We start from the raw sequence: 26,893 nt of genomic DNA, 5'->3' as shown, positions 1-26,893 counted from the left end.
TATAAATTTATAAATAATTTTTAGATATATAGTTCATTTAAATTAAAAAAATTATTTATTTTATTAATTTAAAAATAAAAATATTTTTTATATTTTTTTAAAATAAATCAAACATAATAAAATTATTTTTATTAATATTTTTTTATTTAATCTTTAACTTTATTAAAAGTTATAGCATATTTTATTAAGTTGAGATAAAATTGTTCTCATGATGTTAATTTTTTTTTATCTCTACTAAATCTAAAATTCAAATTCTCCACCCACTTCTCTCATCGGGCATCAAGAAGCCCTTTTCTAAGTTGCCCTCCAGCCGAGAGAATCCGTAAAAGGCCCTATTTTCCTCTGCCACTCTCAATCCTCACAGGTACTAATCTAATCATGTTATTATTATTATTATTTTTTTTGCAACCCCGTTTGATTCCCAAGAAAATCCATCCCCTATTCGATTTTCGGGAAAATTCATCCTCGTTTGATTTCCGAGAAAATCCAAGCAAAAACCCTGCAACCCCTGTTTGATTCCCAAGAAAATCCATCCCCCATTCGATTTCCGGGAAAATTCATCCTCGTTTGATTTCCGAGAAAATCCAAGCAAAAACCCTGCAACCCCCGTTTGATTCCTGAGAAAACCCATCCCCCATTCGATTTCCGGGAAAATTCATCCTCGTTTGATTTCCGAGAAAATCCAAGCAAAAACCCCAAGGAAAACAAAAAAAAATGGATTTTCTTTTGCTCCCTGCGTTTTCTGGATCCGTTTTAGGGGTCTCTTTGCTATTGTGCGATTGGATTTAAATTTCACGAACCTTGAATCAAAACTGAGAAACGGGAAAAATCAAGAAGAGGCGAGCCACTGTGCTGGAGAAGAGATGAAAACGGGAAGAAAAAAAAAAACACGGGAAACAGATTGTTTTTTTTTGTTTAATTTTGTTCTGTGAACAATCAAAAAACGGGGAAAACAAGATTTTGTTATTCTCTAAACAGTGTCATTTTAAGAACACAGGAAACAACAAAAACAAAAATCACTCTCTCAACCAAACGAGTTTTTGGTGTTTTTTGTTTTCAAGAACAGAAAACAGTTCTTGAAAACACTAAACAAACAGGCCCTAAGTGACTATGTTTGGTTTGTTGAAAGTACTAAAGAAAAGAAAAATATTAACAAAAATAAATTATTAAGAAAAATAATTTTCATATATTTAATTTCACTATAAAAATTAAAATATAATTATAATTGATTAAAAATTTATATATTTTAAAATTATTTAATCTCTATATAATAAAGAAAAATAAGTCAATTATATAAAAATAATTTATTAATTTTAAATATATATTTTTATTCTTTTTTTTTCTTATACTTTTTCCCTATTTTATTTCTTTTAAGGGTGATTTTTCATATGAAAAATCTGCCTTTCTTGTGTTGATTGTTTTCGAGCTTCCTTAAATTAAAAACAAATGTTAAATAATTAAAAATATTTAATTTTGAGCTTAAAAAAGGTTTAAACACTTCTTCACCCTTTTAGATGTTACTTAAACAAGATGTAATAAATTTTAGATTTATTTATTTATTTATTTTTGAATTTTCCCACATTTTCACCACTGTTTATTCATATTTTTCTCTTTACTTTTTATGATATTCAAATGTTAAAAAAAAATATATATTTTTTATAATGAATTTCTTCCTTCACACTTTGCAAGAGCCAATCACAGTCCTTTTATAATAGTCTTAAAATTAATTTTTACATGGTAAATTTAAATGATCAACCACAAATTCAAATCTGAAATTCATTTGAAGTTAGTAAATTGAAATTTTGGTTGAATTTAAAAAAAAAAACAATAATTTACCAACACGATAACTGAAATACCACATGGAAAGCACCTCCTCAAACATTAATGGGAGAAGAGAAGGTTAACATTCCATTAATTTAGACAGTAGAAACCGAAGGTAGTCATTGGGCAGGGTGCCTTTGGCAGGCCATATTCAATGGGATTGGTGGGTCCGAAAATTCACCCCCCACGATCTTATCAAAGATCCATTTATTTGCTGCCTCAGTGAAGTGGACCCCATCCCAGTTAATCTTAACCGATGGATCTTTGCACGATCCCACCACAACCTCTTTCCCGTCCACCTTCACCTTCCCTCCACATCCCACATGGATGTTGTAGTTGTACTTCCCTCCGTGCCCGCAACACGCTCTCAACGGTTGTACAAATCCTGCAATTGTGTCCCATGTCCATATCCGTCAGTATGCCAGAAATCATGTCAAGTTAGGAATGGCAAAGGGTGGGTATGGGATGTGTCATTCCCATTCCCGCACCCGATAATATAGTTATTTTCCATGCTCAGCACATGCACAAACCCAGGCAAGTTGATTAGTTACCATCCCCAAGGATTAATAACCCCATCCTCATTAACAAAAGGATTATGAACCAAACGGAAAAATGGGTCAATATCACTCATGGATTTGAATCCCTTTTCAGATCAATCTTTGAATCAATATTTCATCAAATCCACTACTTCAAAAGCTTTGGCATTCCTCTAGAGTTGTGCTCTCAGACAAAGACATCAAGGTGATGCTTTAAACGATTAAGTTGCATATATTTATGATAAGGAGATCGAGGTCTATGACTAGTTTGATGTGGGGATAAAGGAGTTTTGGGCTTTGAGGCATTTTAGAGTATTTTAGTTGATGTGAGTGAGGAAGAAAAAATGGTATTGATATTGGAGATTAGGTTTCAGGCAATGCATTAGAGAAAAAAGAAGAAGAAACATTAGAATTGGGGCAAATAGAAAGAATGAAAAACAATATATTAAAGGAAGATGAAGAAAAAGAAGTGGTCTCGAAATTAGGGCAAATGAAAATAATGAAGTATATATATACAAGGAGTTTTTTTTTTACATTTTACTAGTAGTTAAACGATAATTTTATAAATTTATATTCGAGGTAAGGCAAGTTGGAGCAAAATCTGTACTCATCCCAAACCCGATTCAGGTTTTTAAAATATTCTTATACCCGACATATACACGTTTTTTATATTTCATACCCATCTCAATAGGGGTAGGTTACTCGATTAGCTCATAAAATTGTTATCCTTAATTCACTTACATATTTCTAACCCAAATACTATAAGTAATAATATAATCATTAATTAATATGATTATTAAATAAGTTGAATTAAATTCGATGATAAAGATAATATATTTTGACTGATCCACGTAAATTTGACCTTTACATTCGAGTTGTATATTGAATAATAAATAGTATCGAAACATGACTTACCAAATTTCTTTGCTTTGGTAATGAGGGTGTACTTCACGCTATATACATCAACGTAGGTGATTGCAGCCTCCGGAAGCTCTTGCCTCAGTTTCTGTACCATTTCCTTTAACTTAAGGTTGAAGTATTTAGCCACCTCATTGAAGGGATCCGCACAACCGTATTTGTCCACTTGTCCGGCTGTGATTGGGACCCGGTCCATAACATAAGGTAGGCACCCAACCGGACCTGTGTTGTGGATCCAGAATGACCTACCTCCTTGGTCGTAAATATCCTGGCCAATTAAAGAATTATCACGCATGATTTATTTACGATTTAAGGATAAACATTTAAAACAATGGGGTCAACGGATCAGACGGTGAATACCTTAATGACAGTCCTGAACTGATCCAGAACGTCAGGGACGTAGGCTCTGACTTGATCGGTGGACATGTTACTGAAGTAACCGTAAGTGAGATCGTTCTGACCAATGTCAAAGGTGTACAAAGCACGGGAAAAGGATTCTTCCTTGGGCATCAGCTGACTGAAAACTCCTCCTGCACCGATCATCACAAAAGTAAGTACTAATAATGCCAAGTAAAAATAATTAATAAGAGTGGGAGAGAAATTAATCAAGTAATGGTTACCTCGGTTACGAATGATTTGGGACCTACGGTGAAAATCGTGGAACTCGTACCACTGAACGTTCAAGGAAATGGGACTGAAGCCACTTTGAGAAAGAGTGGCGTTGGGGGGTCTAATGGTGGAACCTGCCGTAGCGAAGTTGGCCCCGTGGGTGAAGTTGGACCCCAGCGCATCAAGGAAGGCGCTTAAGTATGGCAGCCCCACACTCTCCGCTGTAAGACAATAAATATCACAGTCAAGCCATCACTCTTCAAGTATTTTATTGTTTCAATTTTTGTATTTGTATCAGTAGAATTACGAAATCGTTATTAAACTATTCACAAATGCATTGGCATTTGAAGACAATCGCTTCTGCTCATTTCTATCTCACCAAATATCCATACACATGCTTTTGAATTTTTTATTCACTTCATAAGACTTAAACATAAAATAGTACCCCAAGTTCAAAAGCAGAACCGATCGTACTCCACAAAACAACAAAAACGCCGTCCCACAGATCAACAATGCGTCATTACTGGCGTTTAAGTTCTCCCCTTCTTTGTTCTCCACTTTGAAAATGAAATCTCAAATCTCTACGTTTTTAAGAAAGAAAAGAATTGAAAAACCGTGATGCAAGTGAGCGAAAATGACAAAAATGGAAGTAGGCACCTATAAAATCGATGATGAGACGGCCGTCGGAGTAGCGTCCGGCAGGAGCGTGGAAGTAGGTCTCACCGGCGGGAGGCCCGGCCTGGCCAAATGCGGCCGACAAACCGCCTGTATCAGAGTTTGAATCTCCGAAATTAAATACTGCCGGAAACTCACATGTTGCTGAGACCTTCGATGGCTCTACGCTGAAAGCCACGGCGATGAAAGAGAGAAGTATTCTCAAGCGCAGCTCCATTGGAGATGGAAAACAATGTGCGGAGGTAAAGATGGGAAAGGGTGAATAAAGTAGATACTAGATAGAGGAGTAAATAAATGGATTGGATCTGGCGATTTGTGACGCGCATCAACAGCTACCTTCCACGTGCTAATTTTATCCTAAGTCCACAACTCCACTGTGGCTTTCGCTTTGGGTAAATCAAACATTATTTGGTAATAAATATTTAATTAGAAAACAAAACTTTTTAAAATATAATAATTTATTATTATTATTTTTTTTCCTTTACATTCTCTTTCTTTTACTTTACTTTTTTTTGCTTTTCCCTTCAAATTTTATGAATCCAAAGTTGGCTAAAAAATTTGTTATAAGTGATTTTAATATAAAATATTTTTCTTATTGCCTAAAATATCTTAATTGTATATAAATTTTTTATAACAAAAATGTTTCAAGTGTCAATATATTACCACAAATGAAATTATAATATTTATTATAAAAATATTTAATAATAATTAATGATTTCCCATATGTATTAGTTTAATAATAAAAATGATTTCCAAATTGATTGTTTTTTTGGCATCTTAACCGGCAAAGAAAGAAAATGAGAAAGGTATGGAGAGCAACTTAGGGAGGCTACCCATTCTCTTTTATGCTATAAATGGGTAAGGATAGAGAAAGTTTAAATTTTGATGATTGAAAGATAGGGAATAAAAGTACTTTAGGATGAGTAATTAGAAATTCTAATGGTATTATATGCATATTTGTTATTGTAAAATATATAACTTTAAACTTTAAAAGATGATATATTAGTGGTTAAGAATAATGAATTTTTAAATTTAGATTCGAAAATAGTTATAAATTGTTATAATAAAAAAAAAAGTTATAAAAAAATAATATTTATAATTATCTCATTATCTAAATATTTATAATTGTTCTCATATTTATAGGAAAATAAATAGAAACAAATAGAATAACATCTTACTTAGTTAAAAAAACATAAACGATCAATTTTTTTAAAAAATGTTAGAAAGTTAGAAAGTTTAATTTGATTATTATGATTTATCTTTTATATGTATTTGTAGGTATTTTATTTTGTTGTCTCCTTTTATAAAAAAAAGAAAAAAAGGAAAAAAAAAGGTAGAAAGAGAAGAAATAGATGGATATTATTGTTTGGATAACGCTACTACCATGAAATTAGGGTGAATGAAGGTAACAATATATAAATTTTTTATTTGATAATGCTCTTTTCGTAACAGGAAGCCTTAATGTCTTACCGACACTATTATTCTTGAAGCAGAGTGTTGTGATATTCAAATTTTTCATAAGGAGGGAGTGAGACGGTTCACGACACTTAAGTTATTGCCTATTGCCTATGACAGGCCATTGCTAGTGGAACAGGTGGGTCCGAGAATGCTCCGCCCACAATCTGATCAAAGACCCATTTGTTGGCCGCCTCCGTGTAGTGGATCCCGTCCCAGTTAATTTTGACCGTTGGATCTTTGCATGATGTCCCCTCAACTTCTCTGCCATCCACCACTCCCTTCCACCCACAACCCACCTTCACGTTGTAGTTGTATTTGCCACCAGGCCCACAACAAGCTTTCAGTGGTTCCACAAATCCTGCAATTTCCCAACGTCAATCCGTCTGAAATTCTTGAATTGTAATCATAAGTTACAGTCTCACAGTGATTTACCAAGTTCCTTTGCTTTGCTGATGAGGGTGTATTTTACTGAGTACACGTCAACGTAGGTGATTGCAGCCAGTGGGAACTGCTTTCTGAGTTCCACCACGGTTTCATTTAATTTAGTGTTGAAGTATTTGGCCACGTCATTGACTGGACCCACGCAACCAATGTGGTCCACTTGTCCAGCTGTGATTGGTAGGCGGTCCAGGATATACGGTAGACAGGCAACGGGACCTGTGTTGTGTATCCAGAATGATCGACCTCCTTGATCGTACACGTACTGCATGAAGACGAGCACCGTCGATCAAGAACAAAGTCGAACAGGAATGAAAATAGTAAGCAAAGGGTCAAAGCATCGGACGGTCACCTGAATGATAGTTTTGAACTGGTTCATTAGATCAGGAACGTAGGCTCTAACTTGATCACCAGACATGTTGAGGAAGTAACCAGCCGTGAGATCATTCTGGCCAATATCAAAGGTGTACAAAGCACGGGAGAAAAACTCCTCCTTTGGCAAGAGTTTCTCGAAAACTCCTCCTGTGCCATAGGATTCACGTGGGCCCACCCCACCCAAATGGTTAGATCTTGCTACGGTTAGGAAAAAGCCTAAAGAGATACAAGGAAATTAAGTACCTTGGTTCCGGTAAGTCTGTGACCTACGATGAAAGTCGTTGAACTCGTAGAATTGAATATTTAAGGAAATAGGGCTGTAGCCAGTTTGCTGAAAGGTTGTATTCTGGGGCCTAATGGTGGAGCCTGCGGTAGCAAAGTTGGCCCCATGGGTGAAGTTGGAGCCCACCGCATCAAGGTAGGCGCTCAAGTACGGTAGTCCCAATCTCTCCGCTGACAGACAACGTTCGCCACATCCTTAGTTTTCCATAGAATTATATTCTGATTTGTTCGAAATAAAATAAAGTCTGAAAGGTTTATGTTGTCACACGGAATTTTTAGAGCATTCCCTACCTTCGTTACGGTATTCATATGAATACGACTTCCTGATTATGTTCTTATGAACACGGACTTTTGATCGTGTTAGACGGGCCATTAATTTGTTTTGGAAGACAAAGCACGTAACAGTGTGATTGGTTAGGAAGGATATATGTTACCAATCATCCCTTTTAAAATCATAAATAAACAATAATTGCCACTGGAAGTTCACGGGTTCCTGGACAGAACGTGGGCCAAATTTGGTTGCGTACCACAGGAATCAATCAACCCACGAAACAACAAGAATGCAATGACAGTCTACCACATCACCATTCTTCTCACGGTTTGTTTTATTTTCCAAATTATTCAAATGTCAGAAATCCATTGGTTTTAGAATTTTAGGCATTTCCAGATGATAATCAATTAAAAGCCATGACACACAGCGAGACATAGAGACGTACAAAAAGAGTAGATGAAGGTAGTTACTTACCCATGAAATCGATCACGAGACGGCCGTCAGAGTATCGTCCGGCGGGCTTGTGGAAAAATGTCTCCCCATTGGGTGGAGGGGCCTGGCCGTAGACTGCTGACAAGCCACCCGTGTCGGAATTTGAGTCTCCGAAGTTGAATATGGCCGGAAAATCACAGCTTGTGGCTGTGGCCAACACCAACCACGGGACTGAACTCACAGAAATTGTGAGTGTCAGAAAGAAAAGAGTAGAGTCCATAGGAGAGAGGATATGGTAAAGGTTGAGAAGGGAGTGAGGGACAACACTGCCATTATCTGTATTTATATCACTCCACAATCCTTATCATGGAAGCCCACTGTTTTGACCTAAATTAACCTTCATACCCTAATTATCATCTATCCGTTATGAAACATTCTACTCCTTATTGACCATCATCATTTTACGGGGATAAGGTTATAATGGGACAACTTATTCTATCTTGTTTCCATTGTTTATTAGCTTATATAGATGTCTTAAACTAAAAAACAAAGAAAATATTTAAAAAATTATTTTTTTTATATTTGATTCTAATAGAAATATAATTGAAATTAATTAGAAATTCATGTATTTTAAAATTATTTAATAAAAAAATGAAATAAATTTAAAATAATATATAAAAATAATTCATTAATTTTAAATTTAATTTTTATTTTCCTTCATATTTTACATTTTCCTTAACAAATTTTCAAGAATCAAACATAATCTTAATTAAACCACCATATTTTAACAATGCTCTATTTTATTTGTATTCTTCACTCTACTTTAATTTAAGATTTATATATCTAATGAGAGTATCATCTTGCAATGCATGTAAAATTAGTCGATAATATTATCAGAACAACCTCAAAGGAAGCTGAATCCGTCTCTAAACCACCCATCATCATTTTTACTATGTTTTTTTATTTTATGTTATTTTGTGCAAAAGTTATCAACCAAAAAGGTAGAAATAAAAATCTCCAAAAGTTAGGTATTTAATTTGATATGCTAAGTTGGATAGATAGATGATGAATATGTGTGGTTTTTTCCTTTGGTTGAAGTTCTTTCTTTTATTTAAATTTCGGTTTCTTGGACTAAACCGATTAGGGATTAAAAATCGGTTGGTATCTTAAAATTTTCCACAAAAGGACTGAAGGGTGTGAAGTCTGAAATGTATTATTCTTTATGCCGCTACATTAGTGACATAGAGCCAGTAGGGCCGAGGTTCTATTTAACCTCGACTTGGTCTTCTCTAATTTTTTAATAAGAAATTTAATAAATGATTTGTGATCCACAAAGCAACAAGACTCCATGGCCCAATGGATAAGGCGCTGGTCTACGGAACCAGAGATTCTGGGTTCGATCCCCAGTGGAGTCGTAATTCACAACTCAGCATATAGGGGGGTAATTTTTTGTTTTTACAAAGGTTTTCACAACACTGAATTGAAAACGTATTAGAGTCTATACTATTAACAACCATAAAATTGGTATCTCTCCCATCTTATACATCAATTACATTCCATGCAACTGCTTTATATTAAGATAAAGCAAAGTCTGACCACCCCTAGTATGCATATCCAAGTAATTGCCTCTTAATGTGGATGATTCCATTCATTATTTCAGCTCCAAGTGAAGAGGCTTGTGACATGCTTCAGAGATGGGGAGTGGAGGATCAGACAGTGAACCATTGAGAATGTGTCCGGCCACCCACTGGTTTGCAGCATCAGTATAATGTACGCCATCCCAGCTAACGTATTCTGAAGGATTAGTACAAGAGGCACCATCAACTTCAGTCCCATTCACTACGGCCTTCTTCCCACATTCTCGAAACTTCCCATTTTGCCCACAACATTGCCCAAAAGGATCAACAAAACCTGCAAAATCCAAATAATAGAACTATCAGTACTGAGCCTGAGCCCAATGTGTTCTGTTGGCATTTGAACAGACGAACACCCTTTAGACCCATTGAGCCCTCACGGCTTTAAAAAGTTACAAAGTCAAGAATAGTCAACTACATGTATAGTATTAGACTATTAGTCCCCAATCTTTCGTTTATTTCTAGAGATTCAGAAAGGCCAAGGCAAATGAATTTACCATGTATCTTGGCTTCACTGATTAGGGAATATTTAGCTGAGTAGATGTCGACGTAAGTAAGTAGAGCATCTCCAAGTTTGCTCCTTAGTTGGGACACCATGTCCTTAAGCTGCCTGTTGAACTCCTGAGCCACCTCATTGTAGGACTTAATGCAGCCAGTTTGGTCAACATTATCAGGCTTTGGAGGATAATTTATAACAAAGAAGGGCAAGCAGCCAATGGGACCTGTATTGTGTATCCAAAATATTTTTGCTCCTTGTTGGTAGAGTTGCTGAAACAGCAGCAAAAACCGCAATTAAAATGTTAAGTAAAACCCATATATATCAAGCAAGGCACTTCCTCAACTTTTCCTGACCAATTCCAACAAGTGGATGGTTGGTCTTAGAAAGAAGAGAATATGTAAGGGAATCATTAATTGCTGCTGCTAATGTTCATACGTGGGAAGGAAGTCTTAGTACCTCTATGGCCTGAGAAAATTGATTGATTATGTTTGGAATGGATTTCTGCACTTGCTCTACCGTCATTGAGGTAAACCCATCATGAAGATCGTTTTGTCCAGTATCCATAGTGTAAAGAGCCTTTGAGAAGTCCTCCGGTCTTGGGAGAGTGTTTTTAATGTCCGAGTTTTGAACTGGAAAGTCAGAAACCATTGATGTCACAACCAAGCATAGAGGATAAGGTATTGAGTTGCCTTCAGCAGAAGTATGGGAGAAAATATAGGTAAGTACCTTGTGGGTATAGCTGAGTAGTGCGAGCTTTGAATTGTGCAAATTGCAGTAGCTGAATGTTGAGAGAAAGGGGGTAACAAACTTCCTCAAACATTCTGAGATGAGGTGGCTGAATTGTGGACCCAGTGGCAGCAAAATTTGCTCCATGTCTGAAACTCGTTCCAATAGAATCTAGATATGCATTCAAGTAAGGTAATCCCAAGTTTTCAGCTGCATTTCACGGGAAACCAAGTAAATATGGGAAGGGCTATACCATTTCGAATTTCTTCTTTCAGAAGTTCTTTGAAAGTATTCCCAAGCGTGTAATCATACTGTTTTTTTTTTCAATCAGCATTTGAGATTACTTTTCCAAGAGAGAATTCTGAGATTAAAAAATAAAAAATCAAAGTGATTTTTGTCTTAAAAAAGAAAAAAGAGAGAGAGAGAGAAGTATGACAAGTGACAAATAAATAAAGGAAGGCTTTGTTGTGGCAATCCGAGACTGCACATTCCATAGGATGAAGCTATTTGTCACTGAACCATTTTATTGGGAATAGCGAGAGCATCTCTGAATACTCAAAGGTTGCGTATCCAAGGCAAGTTTTCAAGGAACTGCTCGAGTTTTAGCAAAAGCTGTTCTGTGGAGTCATATCGATTGGTTGAAAGGCCTAAAAGAGAACTTCGTACTGGTGGATGATACCAGTTGGTACTGAATTTAAAGGATTAATGAGTGCAACTATGAAACTACCAACCAACATATTACCTATAAAATCAATGATCAAGCGCCCATCAGAATACCGTCCAGATGGTTTGCCAAAGTTCTGCCCGTTTGGAAAAGGAACCCGACGGAGTACAGCCGAAACACTGCCCGTGTCAGAATTTGAATCACCAAAGTTGTAAATAGCCGGAAAGTGGCAACCACTAGATCGGTCAAGTCTCCAATTCACATAGAAAACTGAGAGTAGAGCAACCAAAACAACTCCAATTACCGCAGCTGCTGCCATACTAAACCTGAAAGTGTAATAGAAATTTATGTAAACAAGAGCTTTAACTTGTAATTTCTTGGCTATATTTTTGGGCTAATTAGATAAGTGATGGATAGTGGTACATGGGATTACAGAGGTTCCCAAGTTTGACGAGATTGATATGGGAACAAGTTGAAGGCCTAACCACTCTCAAGACCATATACCATTAAAAGAAAAAAAGAGTAGAAAGTCAAGGCTAATAAACCTTAAAATAATGAGACTTGGGAGGCAAGGTTGAATCGCGGAGGATTACATCAAGGGAGCAACAGCTTGTCTCTCTCATCCATGGATGGGTTACATTTTTCAACCTGAGGATGAGGCAACTCCCGATGGCTGATGGCTGAATCGTGTGGAAGGATATAATGGGCAAATAAACACAAGACTGAAACAAGTGGGAAACTTTTAATGGATTCATAGCGAAACGCATTCATTCTTGTAATCAATTCAGTAAAATCCGGCTGATTTTACATCACACTACACACATTCCACAATCAATAATCAACCCACAATTTGACAACATTAAAGTGTTCCAAAAACCATATTAACATCTGATGTCCGATGTCCCATGTCTGATGTCAGCACAATATCCAGGTAAAACTCCACAAAACAAGGGATACAGTCAAATCCTTTTTCCAGACTCCCAAATGAGTGTCAGAAAAATAGAACTACCGAGGCCCATAATGTTCATTGAAAATTGGGTCTTAAGAACAATACAGGCTCCCTGCCTCAACACAGGAAAAAGAAAAAAGAAAAAAGAAAAAATTGCAATTTTACAAAGTTTCAAGATATAACAATAGATAAATGCAAGAGTCCCCTGTACCAGTTCCCAATAATTCTAGCCCCGTTTCTCAGAGCAAAATCAAGACAACAATCAAAAAGTAAGGAGAGAAAATTATTCTTTGCTGGCTGTTAAAAGAGATGAAGAGGAAACCCAATGAATCCACATCAACATAAGTTCACCATCTTTCCCGCGATCTAGACCTGTCACATAACAAAAGATCACACAACAATATGGGTCAGAGCCAGAGGAATTGCCCATACTAAAGTACCATATGGAGAGAAGAGAAATAATAAAAAAAACACAGAATAAATATGGGTCAGATCCACAAGTATTGCTCGTACAAAAGTACCCTATGGGAAGGGGAGAGGCTGTGTAACAGTGCAATAATGTAATGCAGAATAACTACAGAAATATCAAGGAAAATACACAAAAGAAAAAACAAAGAAAGAATACTCTTTAACTTCAAATGAATTCAACTCTCAAACTATGTCTGCTACAAAAACCACTCCCATGTATGAAGTACCCTAACCTAAGAATCTTCTGAACAGTTATAATATAAGAACATTTTCTTCTGCTTCAAAACATACCAACACAAAATTCTAGTAACCAAAACTCTAAAGACAATCTCCTCCAATCAGAGTTTCAAATATAAATTATATATATATATTAACCAATAGTAACATCTTTGTCACTGTACACCATGCAGAGAGGTGGCTCATATTTGTGACAAGGATACTGATTTTACAGTTCTGAGTGAAAAACATAACCAATAGTAACACCTTTGTCACTGTACACCTGATTCCTAAAACACAATTTTTACCAAATAACAAAATTACAATGATTAAATTTTCTGATTTTGGTTGATAAAATATTCATTATGAATGCAATTTTTGTCCCTTTCTTTTTGGAGAACCAGTTTCAATCTTTTACAGATTGCTATAACACTGTTAAGTAATATTACTAGTGGCTCTTAAGGCTCTGAAAATAGCAGAAGTGCTTAGTAGACTGCAAGCGAGGCTAAATCCATACCTGCCCAGATCTCTGTTACCAAGAAATCCTCTATCTCTACCACCTTGGAAAGCTCTTCTGTCATCAACAGGTCTTGTCCACAAATCTCCTGTACCACGTGATCGAGGCCTCTCCATGAACTCTGTATTTCTGAACTCCTCAACTGATCCAGACTGAGAGGGTGGTCTCTCAGGAAAGACAGCTACTCTGCCTGCTGCAGACCCAGGCCTTTCAATGGCTTTCTGACCAAAACGAACTTTGTCATCCAAATCGCGGATCAGCTGTTCTAAGTCTTTTTCTTTGCTAGCAATTTCATCACGTAAACTGGTCTGGGCCCCTCCAGACGCTAGTGCAGCTTCACTGTTACCCAACTCATTCTGTAATTCTTTCTTTAGCTGCTCTATCTCTTCTTTTAAAAGCTTTTCTTCCTCTGTCTGAGGCCTGAAACAATTTCATTTGCTTGAAAGATTAAAAAGACACTGACAATCTAGTTTAATTCACGAAGTTCATCCACAATGCAATGCTGATATATAGCAAATACACATGTATTTGAGACCTATACGCATGTATTTGCATTAGGCCTCCTGTGAGATAAACATACACAGGATATGTAAAGCAAGCATGGAGGAAATACAAATTGTGCCAGGACATATCAATACCAAGCTTGGAGTAAATACAAAGCTTGGAGGAAATGCAATGCTTATATACCAAGAAATTGAACAAACCAGTGGAATTACCACTGAAAAGATGTCAAGAACTCAAAGAAAATCCCTGCTTACATAATGATGTCAACAGATAGACAACTAGGTTGGCTTAAATCCTAACACAAACAAAGCCAATACATTCTTTTGAAAAATAATGATACTAGAAGGGGAAAGGCATCAGCAACAAGGTAGAAGATGGAAGAACTGGTGGGTAATATCCTAAAAGGAAGCACATGGGAAGGACATAGATTAGTTATTTAAATTAACAGAATAAAGATTCTTTTGACAAGTAAAATACTATATTTCAAGGCAATGGAGAGGGGGCAAAAATGCAGCAAAAATTGCAACAAATAGAAGATGAGAACACATATCATGCTCTTCAAGGGTTTCAAAAATTAGAATGGTCATAGTAAATATAGTAAGAAAAACATAAAAGTTTCATCTTCAAGAAATTTTGATGGATCCCAATGCAGTCATCTGGAAAGAAAAAATGAAGGAAAATTACATTGACCTCCTGAGGCTTCATAAATTACAAGGACCGCCCCTTCACATTGAAAATGGGGTGAAAACCTCCCTTCACATTGCTTCCAATTAGGGGTTTCAAACAACCTCATAAGTTCATCTTCAAAAATTTTGAGCAGTCCCAAAGCTGTAACTTGACCAAAATGGGAAGAATACATTGACCTTCCTTAGGATTTCATAAAAATATATAGGAGCCTTACCCTCACAACTGGATTTTTATTTTTATTTTTTTGCTTTTTCTTTTCTATCACTACAGCAAAGTAACATTAGTGAAATACTGACATTAACCCAAATTTTTTTCTTAAATACCTATTTAGACCTTTGTGGGAAACAAATTTAAAAGACCAATTAAACCATAGGCCTAATCAATATGGTGTTCAAGAAAATAAACATAAATTTATATTTTTCCAAAATATATTTATCAAGAAATTCCATTCAAACAAAGTTTAAAAAGATAATTTAGCTTTCCTATAACTGAAATTTGAGGAAAAAATAAAGGGGAATTTTTTTTCATAAATGGATTAATAGCAGAAGTATATTATTTCAGAAAGGGAGTGGGGTGGGGTGGAACTTTTCTTAATGGAATTTCAACTTTGAGGAAATGTAAAAAAATTGAGAATAAAATTCATATTATTTGCATTACATAGGCTTATCACTTGAATTTCATACTAATTAACTTCAGGGTTTAACCGGTCTTTTTCCATTATTTATTTCTTCCAGGGAGTAAATTAGGCATTTCATGAAAGTTTAGGCATAATGCTAGCAGATTGTATCAGCTGATAAGGGAATAGAGATTTCTCTTCCCTAAGGGGAGGTAGTCTTACAAACAAAGGTTCACACATTTGTTTTTAAATAAAATGACAATAAGATAATTTATCATACTCAATGTTTTAAAAGACAATCTTAAGACATTTTGCACAAATGAGGCAAGGCATAAGCCTCCACTTAAACAAGAGAGAGAGAGAGAGAAGAGAAATGGAAGAAAATCAAAAAAATAATTTATTTATTTTTTATACGTAAAATGAGTGATTATATTAAAAGCGCTTGAAAAAGCACATCAAAGTACATATGGTGCATAAAAATAGCACCTTACAGCAAGCGAAAGGAAAGGGTAACAAGAACCTGCCCCCCAAACTAAACCTAAAGCCTAAAAGACCTAAAAAACCAAGTTGCCCCTAGACAACCCTCTCGCAGGCATACCAAAACTGGTTGCTGCAGTCCAAACATGGCCTAGATGAACTTCCTCATGACGCTGTCCGAAGCCCCTCCAACATTCCAAAAAAATGAAAAAAGCATCATCTACCCACTGCTGTGATTTACTGCTCATTTCCACATCCTGATCGTCCACTTTCTGATCCCTTATAATTCATAAAACTCTCCAACTTCTTCATTTCTCTTTCAAACTTTGAAGATGAAGAGTTCTTCCTCCTCTTCCCACCCTCCCAGCCCCTTACCTCTTTCCTAACTTTCATTTTTCTGAAAAGAGCCAAGGTCTTAGCCTCAAATCCCACTTTCAGCATGCCCAACCAGTTGTTGAAAGCTGCCAGGTTGCTTAAGGACCAATTCTGCAGAGGCACCTCTGCCCCTTGAAACCAAAACCAAGGCATGCCCAGTCTTCCTTATCCTTCGATCATCCTTACCCTAGCCTCTTCAAACTCTACCAAGGTGTCGTCCACCAAAATCATCCTTAGAGGATAACTCCTCTCCCTCCCAGTAAATCAACTGCAAATCTAACTCACATCCCTCTAGACCAAGACCATTCCCAAAAAAGAAAAGGAGAAGTTGCCCATGTCCCCAAGGAAGAAACAGAGACAGAGATAGTACCAAGGCGGTCCAACCACTTTCACCATAAGGGCCATGTCTGTGCTTGTGTGAAAAACCGCTAACAAGGAGAACTCAGAATTCCAGAAATTGTGCCCTTAAGAAGTGAAAGAAGCCCCAAAAAGAGAACTCCTCCATTGGGCTATTCTTAGAATTAGTTCCGCAATCCAGGTTAACAGAGCCCTCACCTCCACCTTGGGCCATAGAAAAAAACAAGAAGGCTATAGGCCTCCTTACAATGATGACCCACCCCACACACCTCCTCAGAAATTAGAACTTTTGACTCTTCCAATGGGCATTAGATAGATGGGCCACTTCACTTGAGAATCCTTTAAAGACTTGGGCCTCTTTCAAGCCCTCAAAGCCCACTTCTTTCAGCCCCCAAGCAACCCCACTTAGGGCTCCCTTAAAAGACACCACCCCCATGCAGCCCCCAATGCAAGCAACTTTCCTCCCATCACCATCACACTCCACAGCTTTCTACAGTCTACCATAGCCTTTTCAGAACCATCAGCCCTTACCAACCTTTCCCCTCTCTCCCCCATCACTGGGCGACACAACATCTACCACCAACTGCAGCAATGGAATCTACACCCTCACACTCTCGTCAGCTCATGCCCCTCCCATAACCTTACCCCTAATCTCTAAACCAAAAAACGCACTGCTTTGAAACCTCTTGAGAAAAATCCATGGTGGTACTTCCCACCACAATTGAATGATGAAGCAAGACAAGCCCACCACCACCTTCAAACCCAGGCATCCTTCTCCCATCTGATCTCAACAAAACTCTTACCCATTGCAAGTGTTGAAGATGAGTTGACTCTTGATCCACTGCAATAAAACCACCACAACTATCCCCTAGCTTTTTAAACACTTCTTGACACCATAAGTGCAGATGAAGCCCCATCACTCTCACCCACACTTCCTTAGCATGCTCACCTTTTCAAAAACACCCTACCACCAGGGTCCACCTGTCCAAATGCAAAAACTTTTCCTTATACCTTCTTAAATCCCTTGACAACACCATCTCTACATCAAAGATATCCTTAAAATCGAACAAGAGAAGGGCACCCCCTAGCAAGGAAATCCTCAGTCTCCCTTTCAAAGTCCAACTATGACCTACCCATCTCCTCAATGCAACCAAATTTGGAGTTAGGTTTGGGTCTTCTCCCCATCTCCCAACTAGACAGCCATTCAAATGCTCCTTCCTATGTTGAACCTCCTTCTCCCTAATCTAAATCCAGACTGCTCCGCTCACCAAACCATGCTCTTTGTTACTCGAGTCTATAAAAGACCCTTTCAAGGTCTGCAGAAATTACATCTCTCCAAAAATGAATTTCAAAGAAAGAACTTTTCGAGGCTCAATCTGCTTACTCCTCATAATCAAAGATCTTTGATTCCTTTCTTTCAGTATAGTTCATTAACTGTAGCAACTTGCACTTAATGAACGTGAAACAAAGTGAAAGCAACTGCCATAGAACTTGTATCTTTACACAATGAAGAAGGATGTGATCTATGGGTTCTTTCTTGACTTTACAAAGAAAACAACCAGTGACCAAAGAACACCTTTTTTGAAACTGATCTAGGGTTAAAAACTTCCCTCAACTGGCCTCACAAGTGAAAAAACTTACTTAAAAAGGTACCCAGGAATTTCAAATTAGACTTGTTGGAAACGAAATCGATTCTCTCGATTCCAAGGCAACGTATAAAGACTTAATTGAGAACTTAGTGTTTCTTAAGTTTAACCACACTATCTTGTCTTCCCCTTCACTATCTGCTGACATGCCCTAGAAACAGGATAAAATACCTCATTATATTTATGAAGTAAGCTATCCATTTGCAACCTTGAAAAGAACTCCTCTACGATGTCCATTCCCCAATCGTTTAGAAGGCTAAAGAAACAAAGGTTCTAACAACCCCCCTGATGCAGTACAGAAAATAAAATGCAAGGAGAGTATAATTGAAAGAACCTTAGGAATCACTCCTAGAAACCTTAGGCTTCACACCCAAGTACTCTTTGCATGTCACAAAGAAAAAACTGGCTGCTGAAAATTCATTCATTGATTGATTTCCTCCAAAAGACTAATCAACGACTATATGAGACTTTTCTATGGACTTATAACTCCTTGGAACTAGACACAACAAAATGCAACTTGAAAATGACAAACTTGGACTGATTACTGACCACATTAAAGACTGTTGGAAAATGACAACAATAATGACTGAAAATGGTAACTTTAACCATTAACTAAGCCCATAACTTAATTTTTTAAAGCACTTTCTAGGCTGAACCCATATTGACTTATATAAGATCCCAACTAAGCCCATTATCATCTAGAGAGTGCCAAGTTAAAACTTGGGCCTTGGAGCCCACTCCTTTGCGCCTTTGATAAACTTTTAAAGGTGGTTGCCACTTGTCTCTATCACCCCCTCACTTGTCTGATCCCATAAATCCACCTAAGGTTCATCCCCAAACCATATATCCTTCCAAAACTTTACCCTCCTCCCATTACCTACCACAAAGGATAGATTTCCACAGCCTAACCCCGTTCCCATATTTCACTTTCTCAAGACTTGCCAACCTCCATCTTCCTCCTCATATTTCCCACTAACGACTTGTTTCCAAAATGCTCCTCTTTCAGTTACACATCTTTTTTTTTTTCTTTTTTGATAAGCAAGCAAGAGAAAAAATATCTTAATGAAAAGGGCTATAAACCAAGGTGCACGGATTGTATATGAGGGAAAACAAAAGGTTAGCCAAAACAAAGGGAAAATACAAAAAACCTCCCTCAAATAGACCCCACCCAATCTACAAACTCAAATAAAGACAAAATTTTTTCTACAATGTGCATCCTAACCCAAGACAACAAGTTAATAAAAAAACAGCTCTTCAAAGAATGAACTGATTGTTTTGTATTTTCAAAGGTTCTTTAGTTTCTCTCTTTCCACAAAGTTTATAAAATACAGAATAAGGTAGAGCTCTCAAAACCTTTTTTCACTTTCTTCCTACAAGGAACCAAGCCAACTTAACAAGGTCTCCTTAATCGACAAAGGAAGAACACAAGTAATACCAAATAAAGCAAAAGGCAAGTACTATAGCACCCTAACTTTAGGATAATGAAAAATGATTTTTTTTTTTAGATAAATAAAGATATTGTATTAAAAACCACCGAAGCAGTGGCTAAAAGTACAAGAAGGAGAAAAGAAAAAGAAAGAAAAACACCCCACGCTCCCTAGCAGCCTGCCAAGGAGCGAAGAGCCACCCTATCCACACCCTTAACGGGAATCCACCCACCCGACAAAATCAACTAAGGTCGAGGGACCATCTTTTATAGACCTCTTTGTCTCCGACCAAAGAAAATAAACAAAAGAAGCCTTGAGTCTTTGGATTGACAACTCCTCTTCCTCAAAAGCAACTTTGTTCCTTGTCTTCCAAACCGTCCAAAAAATGGACAAAGGACTTGCTTTCCAAACACCCTTCCTCTTCTTCCCCACAAAAGACCCATTCCACCCCGAAAGCGTCTCCTTAACCGTGGCAGGCAGCACCCACTGCACCCCGAACATTGAGTAGAGCAGCACCCAAAGAGTTCTAACCTTTTCACAATGAAGAAGAATGTGATCAATTGATTCTTCATGTCTTTGACAAAGGTAACATCTGTTCGCTAGAGCCCAACCTCTCCTTTGAAGCTGATCCAAGGTGAGAGCCTTTCCCCACGTTGCTTCCCACCCAAAAAAACTCACTCTAGGCTGCACCGTAACTTTCCAAATAGCCGACGATGGGAAGGAGATTGGATGGCCTGATACTAATGATTTGTAGAGAGACTTAACCGAAAACTTCCCACAATTAGTCTCTCTCCAAATCACCCTATCATCCACCCCTTGCTGAATTTGCTTCCTATTTAAGGCCACAAAAAAACTGCACACCTCTTCCAACTCCCAATCATTAAACGGTCTAGAAAACAAAGGGCTCCAACTTCCCCCACCCTCATTACACCTCCAAACATCCTTAACCCAAGCATCCTTGGAAACAGCCAATGCAAATAGAGAAGGAAAAGAAACACAAAGGGGTTCATCCCCACACCAAATGTCTTTCCAGAATTTTATCCTTTTCCCATTCCCCACAACGAAAACCAGCCTACTTTTCACGACTTCCCATTCTTTCCTAAGGGTTTTCCACAGTCCCACACCATGTGTCTCCCCCCTTGCTTCCTTTGAACTCCAACCCCCTTGCTCCTCCCCATATTTTCCCCTAATCACTTGGTTCCAAAAAGCCTCTCTTTCCATAGCAAATCTCCAACTCCATTTGCATAAAAGAGCCTTATAGAGGATAGAAAGACTCTTGACCCCCAACTCAATAGATTTCATCATGCTTTTAAAGAGGTAACATCTATTTGCCAAGGACCAACCTCTATTCTGAAGTTGCTCTAAACAAAACCCATGGGCCATGAATTCCAAATAATACCTTCAAGGAAAAGAATTGAGCACCATGGCTCCAACATAGAAAACTAAGATTTAACCGAGAAAACACCATTCCTTGACCCATCCACACCACCTTATCTTTCTCTCCCCTCTTCACAAATTTCTCATGCAATCTTGAAAAAAAAGACTTCCCTCTTTGGGTTGCCTATCACCAACTCTACTTGCACAAAAGCACCTTATTAAGTGAAGAAATGCATCTAATGCCTAAAGCTCCTTTACTCTTCTCCATGCACACTGTCAACCACTTCACAAGATGCATCTTTTTCACAAGTGCCCCACCTCTTTGAGGAGATTCCTTTGAATTTTCTCTAGCCCCAATTTGACTTCCTTCAAATATTAAACAAAGACAAAATTAATAGTTTTGACTTTCCTCATCATGGTAAGAAAATTAATTATGTCTTTCCTAATAGTTTCTAATTTAATTCCCCTTTGTCTCTCCCACAAACCAATTTTCTCTCATGGCTTCATTAGCTAGTCTTCAATGCCATACCATAAATATATATATATATATATATATATATTGATAGGTAAGTGCAAATTGTATAAAGACACCAAAAGGGGAGCACCAAAGTACACAAGGTGTATACAACGGCCTCCTAATAGCGACAAAAAGGATAGGGAAAACAAAAATACTCCCTCCCTCAATCCGACCCCAACTAATCGATAAATGCTACCATAAATATTATTACTAGGATCTTCCAAGGAATCATCATTAAATCTAATTTTTCAATCATCCTTCTCGTGAGTGTTGAATATAAAAAAAATCTAGTCATTGTTCTTATTTATCCATCAATTATGGTAGTTGTTTTTCTTCATCTATCAATAATAAGATAAATGATTATATACAAGTATATAACTCGGTTACTTGACAAATAAGTATAAATTAAACTTATTAATCATGTACTTAGAGTAAGCAATGAAACTAAGTGAATTATCCCCTCTCTCTTATTTCCTTTGTATTCTCTTTTTGGTATGATACTTGGACTCTCCAAAATCACTGAGCGTACTTGTGTGGGACAAACACAACATGAGTGTGAATGTGGGGTCCTTGTTGAATACTACTACTGTACTTAGAATATGATTGTTTAATTTTTTTATTTTTAACTTCCTTAGCAGATAATTATATTGGGAAAAAAAATTGCTCGCAAGTAAACTTTACAAAAATGTTTAGGGATGGAAAAATATAAGGATAACAAAGAAAAGAGGGGGAGTTCTTACCAAAAAACACCTTTACTTATGATTGATTCCTAATATTTTTTTTTTTTTTTGTTAGTTTATTTTATTATACCATATCCAAGTGTCTATGCCCATTATTAAGCTCTTCTTTAGCCAAATCCACGTATCCTATAATTTGTAGGTGTGAAGGATCAAACACCTAAATACATACTTGTACCCAACACTCACATCTGAACACACATTTTCTCTTCCTTCTTCCTCAAAAACATCAACATCAAAATCATCTTCATTCTTCCTTGATATTTTCACTCGCTTGATATTCAAAATCTCACTCAAAAAGCCACTCATCATTTGATGTTTCATCAAGAAGTAACCAAACTAATCCTTATCTTCCCCAAATGACTTTAGCTTCAAATGTCTATCTTTCAATTTATTGTTGTACATATTGCATACCAATGAATTAGGCTTGTTGTGGTCAAGCAATCTTTCTTTCTTGGTATGCACCTAATGGTTCAACAGTTTAAGTAACTAAGTGAGAGAACTAATAATTTTATTAATATCAAAGTTCTAATTGTTAAATTATGAATATCAAACGGAATGAATTCCAATTACACTCACATCCTACTACAAAACAAGTGAGGCACAAAATCTTCACAGCAAACTTTGTAGTTCCCAAGACTAAAGACTCAAGACTTAGGTGCCAAAAACCCAAAACCCGTTAATGCATAGTAGATATTGAAGGCCTAGGCCTTGATGTTGCATGCCTCAACAAGGTGAGGCTTAGCCTCAATTCTTGTGTGTTGAGGCTATAGCATTGATGCCACCTCCCAACGCCTAGCCTTGGGGCAAAGCCTTAAAGTGTGTGCCTCAAACCCTTGCCAAAACATTATTTGTACCCCTATTATATCAAAATACCACACATGCATTCAAGGTCAAAATCCAATTTTAACATTTATTATTAAAATTTTTAAAAAAAGGACTTAAAAACCTAATTTCATATCTAAAAGAAGAAAATGATATAAAAAAACAAATGATTCCATTCAATAATTGGTGGTAGAGTACAACTTAAAAATGGTATTTGGTTGCAACTCTCCTCTTCCTCCCCCTGCAAAGGGACACAAAGACAAACGCGCAATCTAAATAAACCAACCCTCATTTCCTAGTTCATAGTGGAGGATGTATCATGAGTAGGAAACATGGTATTTAACTGCAACTCTCCTCACCTCCCTACAAAGGGTGATTTGCAGCTGCTTCTAACTGGCTGACAAATGGCAGTCCCACCTATCGATCTCTCTCCACAAGGCCCTGAACTTGAAAACCCATTCACACATGGATACACAAACTCTCATGCAATCTGCATACTCAAGCCATCCAAATGAGCCCCCTAAGGCTCTCTTAGCCTTTGTGATTCTAATTTAAATTCATGTGTAAGCACTCTTCAAAAATATATATTCTACATCCAAAAGGAAAAATTTATATCAATCAATCACTACTGGCAGCATTTAGAAGGCAAGAGGCAGCAATTATAGCTAATAAAATAAGCATTAAAATGCATCCCCAACCGTCAATATGTATAAAGCAAGAAAAATGGCATGCCAAAATGCCATAGCAATGATCTTTAACAAAATAATTCGCCACAACACAATTGTAATAAAATAATGATAAAGAAACAAAATCATAACTGATAATGAAATATATTCAAATTGTGCAACACGGACCTGTCAACACCTCGATGCTCCAATTCCCTATCAATCTTCCGCCAATCCTTACCTCGCTCTTCAAGCAAAACCTCCCTAGGCTTGGCATCTCCAAAAGGGTTCACTTTTGGCCGAGGCTTTGCTGCTCCATCCAAACTCTGTATGATTGGACCCTCAGACCGGCTAGACTGTGCACTCGAAGGTCTACTGGAGTGCGAGCTAGTTGGCCTACTTGTCTTCTTAGCCTCAATTTCTGAATCCAACTTCTTCCAATCCAATCCTTTTTCAGCCAAAATTTCTTCCCTAGGTCGAGCTGCTCCAAAAGGATTGGGCCTATTCGACCTTGCTGGTTCGCTGCCCACCACTTCTCCCTTTGGTGGATCCAAAACCAATCGGGGGCGCTCACGATCACCCTCTCGCAATCCTCCCCTACTCCACCGATCTGGCTCTGGGCCAGAGTCGCGAAACCCCGGACCGATGTTGGAAGTTCTAGCAGGAAGTGACTTTTTCCCACTTGCCCAATTATCAACCTCGTCAGCCCTAGAGCCACCAACACCAAGCGAACTGTACCGACTAGGCCGTCCTGGATCAACCGAATGCGAAGGAAGAGGTTTCTTTGCCATTGCCCAGTTATCAACTTCATCGGCCCTAGAAGGTTGATCAAAATCCGAAGCCCTAGGGGGTGGAGCCCTCCGATCATCATCAAATCCACCGTAAGACCTCCGATTACCGCCCCAAGAACCATCCCCATCTCGATCTCTCGTCCGACTCGAAGGTGGGCCAGACCGGCCATACGATTGGAAGCCCCCGCCGAGTCGACCGTACTGCATTTCCTCAGCGGACCGCTCTTTAGGCCCGGTAGGAAGCCGAAGCATCTCGTCCTGCGTCAAACCCTTGTACTCCATCGGCGAATCCCGGCGCGCGTCGCCTCCCGAATCGGTGTAAACGCCCATCGTGAACTCCATGAGACTGATCTTTTTCTTCTTGGGCTTGGCGACGGCTTCTTTCAGGCTAGGGAAGCCCTGAGAACCGGCCGCAGCGGCCGCCGCCGCTTGCTGACGCTCTTCGGCTTGCTCACGCTCTTCGGCTTCGGCCCTCTCAGCATCGGCCGCCCAGGCACCGGCCCCTCCCCAAGCTTTCGACATTTTTCGTCAACCAAAACCCTTAAGATCTGAACCCAAAAAAGGAAGAGAAGGCAATCAAATTGTTTTCAAAATGCTATCTTTTGTCTTTTTTGCGTTTGCTTTTCGGAGAAGGAGAAGGAACAAAACTTAGAGAGCTAGGGCTCCGAAAAATGGAGCCGGAGCTCCGAGAACATGCGCAGAAGAGACAGGAGCGTTACAGTTGTAATTGGAAGCAACTTAGCCAGAAGGGAGACACTCAACAGATTTCTCTCAGGGCACAGCTGTGCGTTTTTAAAGCTGGATGGGTTAAAGGGGGACGTGGAAGGAGTTTGGCTCTACCTGCTTCCTCCGCGAGTGGCTAACACGCCTCCAATCTCAGCAATTCATTTTCTTGACATGGTACCAGATCTTGACGGTGCAAATGGTTTTGAAAACATTGCTTCCATTTTCTCCGTTTTTTGTGTTTTCTACAAAGTAAGACCAGTTTGCCCTGGGGCCCCGTCACTCTTCCAACTCAGCTCTCCACCCTTTGATACCCTTGCTCATCTATCTATACTCTTTGCCACGTTTTTTATTTTGTAAATTTACATTTTATATATACATATAATTTTTTTTTAAACTTATATGTAAATAATTAAAATATTAAAAAATTGATTCCTCTTCAAATTCACACATAAAAGACGCTAGATTTATAAATTTAGCATCTTTTAATCAATTAAAATTCTAAATATATTTAGTCATTTTATTCTAAAATTTCATGACTTAACCTCTTTTTTAAATCAAAGTAAGGAAAATATTTAGTTAAATTTTAAATTAATAATGATTAAATATATTTAATTCAAACCTAAAAAGTGGATGAAATTAATTGTTATTATTCATTAGGTCACATGTTCGTGTTCATTTTTATATTACATTGAAAAGTTTACTTTTCTCCTCTACCGATTCCTATATAAATGAAAGTTCTTAAGGTTTCATTTGTAAAACTATTTCACCTTTTGAATTAATTAATATTACATTTGTTATCTCTTTTCAATTTCATCTTTTGAAAGTTTTTTTTTTTAAGTTTAAATTTATCGATAATAGAATAATGAAATTAAAACTCTTAATAACACCTTTATATATCATGACTTTCAATATAAAGAGAGAGAGAAAATGAATGTTGGTACTTGAGGCTCGCAAAATGGGAATGGTAGATGACAATTTCTATTGCAATTCCAATAAGGATATACTGATGATGCTACTCCTCATGCTACTTTGGATGGTGCTTTATGTGATTGCATAAGAAAATATACGGTTGTCACAAAGAAACCTATGTGTCCCTGACTTGGATTGTTTTTAAAAGAGGTTTCATGATAGAAAAATGACTAAACAAATGATTTTTTTTTCTATTTGATTTGGATTGTTTCTTTTGAGTCTTTTTCTTTTAAATTTGGTGTTTTTGAATGGATTGATTGTGTTTTGGTAAGTCCTTTTATATAAATCTAATTAAAAAAAAAATAGTTTCATGTTGTGTAGTATGAATTCAAATCCTCAATTCAAGGGATTAAGGATGAGGGAGCCTAACCTTTGAGCCTTTTTTGAATTCTACAGGGTGCATGTCTATGGGTCTTGTTATTGTAAATAGATTAAAAGTTAAAACTACTCTAATCTTGATGGATCTAGGTTGGATTCATTACTTCATAATTTGGATGACAGTTATCTAATAGGGTGGTTATGTATCATGAGGTTGAATTCTACTAGGTCACATGTATGTGGATCTTGTTATTGTAAATAGATTAAGACTATTTTAATCGTTATGGGTCTAGGTTAGATCCATTATTTCATAATTTGGATAACCATTATCTAGGAGGGTGGTTATGCATTATGAGGCAAAGGATAGTGTTTATGTCATTTTATGTGTATT

The 26,893-nt window shown here is 37.4% G+C and overlaps 4 protein-coding genes and 1 non-coding gene across 7 annotated transcripts; 1 reads left to right on the top strand and 4 right to left on the bottom strand.

Annotated features, from left to right (window-relative positions):
- Positions 1-1,806: 1,806 nt before the first annotated feature.
- LOC100259265 (GDSL esterase/lipase At3g26430) lies at positions 1,807-4,923 on the bottom strand. Its single transcript, XM_002285476.4, has 5 exons — positions 4,542-4,923; positions 3,896-4,105; positions 3,636-3,805; positions 3,273-3,543; positions 1,807-2,206 (listed from the first exon to the last, which is right to left on the bottom strand). Exons 1-5 carry the CDS (start codon positions 4,774-4,776, stop codon positions 1,941-1,943), a joined length of 1,152 nt encoding a protein of 383 aa, XP_002285512.1. The 5' UTR covers positions 4,777-4,923; the 3' UTR covers positions 1,807-1,940.
- A 1,036-nt stretch (positions 4,924-5,959) lies between these two features.
- On the bottom strand, positions 5,960-8,155 carry LOC100264440 (GDSL esterase/lipase At3g26430). Its single transcript, XM_019219982.2, has 5 exons — positions 7,858-8,155; positions 7,074-7,283; positions 6,808-6,977; positions 6,450-6,720; positions 5,960-6,375 (listed from the first exon to the last, which is right to left on the bottom strand). Exons 1-5 carry the CDS (start codon positions 8,093-8,095, stop codon positions 6,119-6,121), a joined length of 1,146 nt encoding a protein of 381 aa, XP_019075527.1. The 5' UTR covers positions 8,096-8,155; the 3' UTR covers positions 5,960-6,118.
- A 1,002-nt stretch (positions 8,156-9,157) lies between these two features.
- Positions 9,158-9,230, top strand: TRNAR-ACG (transfer RNA arginine (anticodon ACG)). The gene has a single exon. It is a non-coding gene; the product is annotated as a tRNA-Arg (tRNA).
- A 61-nt stretch (positions 9,231-9,291) lies between these two features.
- Positions 9,292-12,075, bottom strand: LOC109122650 (GDSL esterase/lipase At5g14450). Of its 2 annotated transcripts, XM_019219975.2 has the most exons (6): positions 11,884-12,075; positions 11,417-11,664; positions 10,675-10,884; positions 10,405-10,577; positions 9,947-10,217; positions 9,292-9,726 (listed from the first exon to the last, which is right to left on the bottom strand). In XM_019219975.2, exons 2-6 carry the CDS (start codon positions 11,655-11,657, stop codon positions 9,467-9,469), a joined length of 1,155 nt encoding a protein of 384 aa, XP_019075520.1. In that variant the 5' UTR covers positions 11,658-11,664; positions 11,884-12,075; the 3' UTR covers positions 9,292-9,466. The 2 variants fall into 2 exon arrangements, with proteins under 2 accessions (XP_019075520.1, XP_059595513.1); XM_059739530.1 differs by lacking the exon at positions 11,884-12,075 and having other exon boundaries at positions 11,417-11,856.
- A 128-nt stretch (positions 12,076-12,203) lies between these two features.
- Positions 12,204-25,337, bottom strand: LOC100242447 (eukaryotic translation initiation factor 4B2). 2 transcript variants are annotated; one of them, XM_002285468.4, is made up of 3 exons: positions 23,888-25,337; positions 13,489-13,908; positions 12,204-12,659 (listed from the first exon to the last, which is right to left on the bottom strand). In XM_002285468.4, the coding sequence occupies exons 1-3, from the start codon at positions 25,009-25,011 to the stop codon at positions 12,635-12,637; spliced, it is 1,569 nt and encodes a 522-aa protein (XP_002285504.1). In that variant the 5' UTR covers positions 25,012-25,337; the 3' UTR covers positions 12,204-12,634. The 2 variants fall into 2 exon arrangements, with proteins under 2 accessions (XP_002285504.1, XP_059595509.1); XM_059739526.1 differs by lacking the exon at positions 12,204-12,659 and having other exon boundaries at positions 13,097-13,908; positions 23,888-25,269.
- Between the last annotated feature and the right edge of the window lie 1,556 nt (positions 25,338-26,893).

Source organism: Vitis vinifera, chromosome 1, assembly GCF_030704535.1.
Source record: "Vitis vinifera cultivar Pinot Noir 40024 chromosome 1, ASM3070453v1".
In the NCBI taxonomy this organism is placed as follows: domain Eukaryota; kingdom Viridiplantae; phylum Streptophyta; class Magnoliopsida; order Vitales; family Vitaceae; genus Vitis; species Vitis vinifera.
The sequence above is the reverse complement of the archived record's forward strand: the minus strand, read 5'-3'. Positions and strand labels throughout refer to the sequence as shown.

Coding starts and splice junctions, on each gene's coding strand:
- LOC100259265 (XM_002285476.4), bottom strand. CDS start 4,776: ATGGAGCTGCGCTTGAGAATACTTCTCTCTTTCATCGCCGTGGCTTTC. Junction 3,806..3,895: donor CCAAATCATTCGTAACCGAG/GTAACCATTACT, acceptor TGATCGGTGCAG/GAGGAGTTTTCAGTCAGCTG. Junction 3,544..3,635: donor AGTTCAGGACTGTCATTAAG/GTATTCACCGTC, acceptor TTAATTGGCCAG/GATATTTACGACCAAGGAGG.
- LOC100264440 (XM_019219982.2), bottom strand. CDS start 8,095: ATGGACTCTACTCTTTTCTTTCTGACACTCACAATTTCTGTGAGTTCA. Junction 7,284..7,857: donor TCTCGTGATCGATTTCATGG/GTAAGTAACTAC, acceptor GTTGTCTGTCAG/CGGAGAGATTGGGACTACCG. Junction 6,721..6,807: donor AGTTCAAAACTATCATTCAG/GTGACCGTCCGA, acceptor GTCTTCATGCAG/TACGTGTACGATCAAGGAGG.
- LOC109122650 (XM_019219975.2), bottom strand. CDS start 11,657: ATGGCAGCAGCTGCGGTAATTGGAGTTGTTTTGGTTGCTCTACTCTCA. Junction 10,218..10,404: donor AATTTTCTCAGGCCATAGAG/GTACTAAGACTT, acceptor CTGCTGTTTCAG/CAACTCTACCAACAAGGAGC. Junction 9,727..9,946: donor CAGTGAAGCCAAGATACATG/GTAAATTCATTT, acceptor TGGATTTTGCAG/GTTTTGTTGATCCTTTTGGG.
- LOC100242447 (XM_059739526.1), bottom strand. CDS start 25,011: ATGTCGAAAGCTTGGGGAGGGGCCGGTGCCTGGGCGGCCGATGCTGAG. Junction 13,909..23,887: donor GAGCATCGAGGTGTTGACAG/GTCCGTGTTGCA, acceptor AAATTGTTTCAG/GCCTCAGACAGAGGAAGAAA.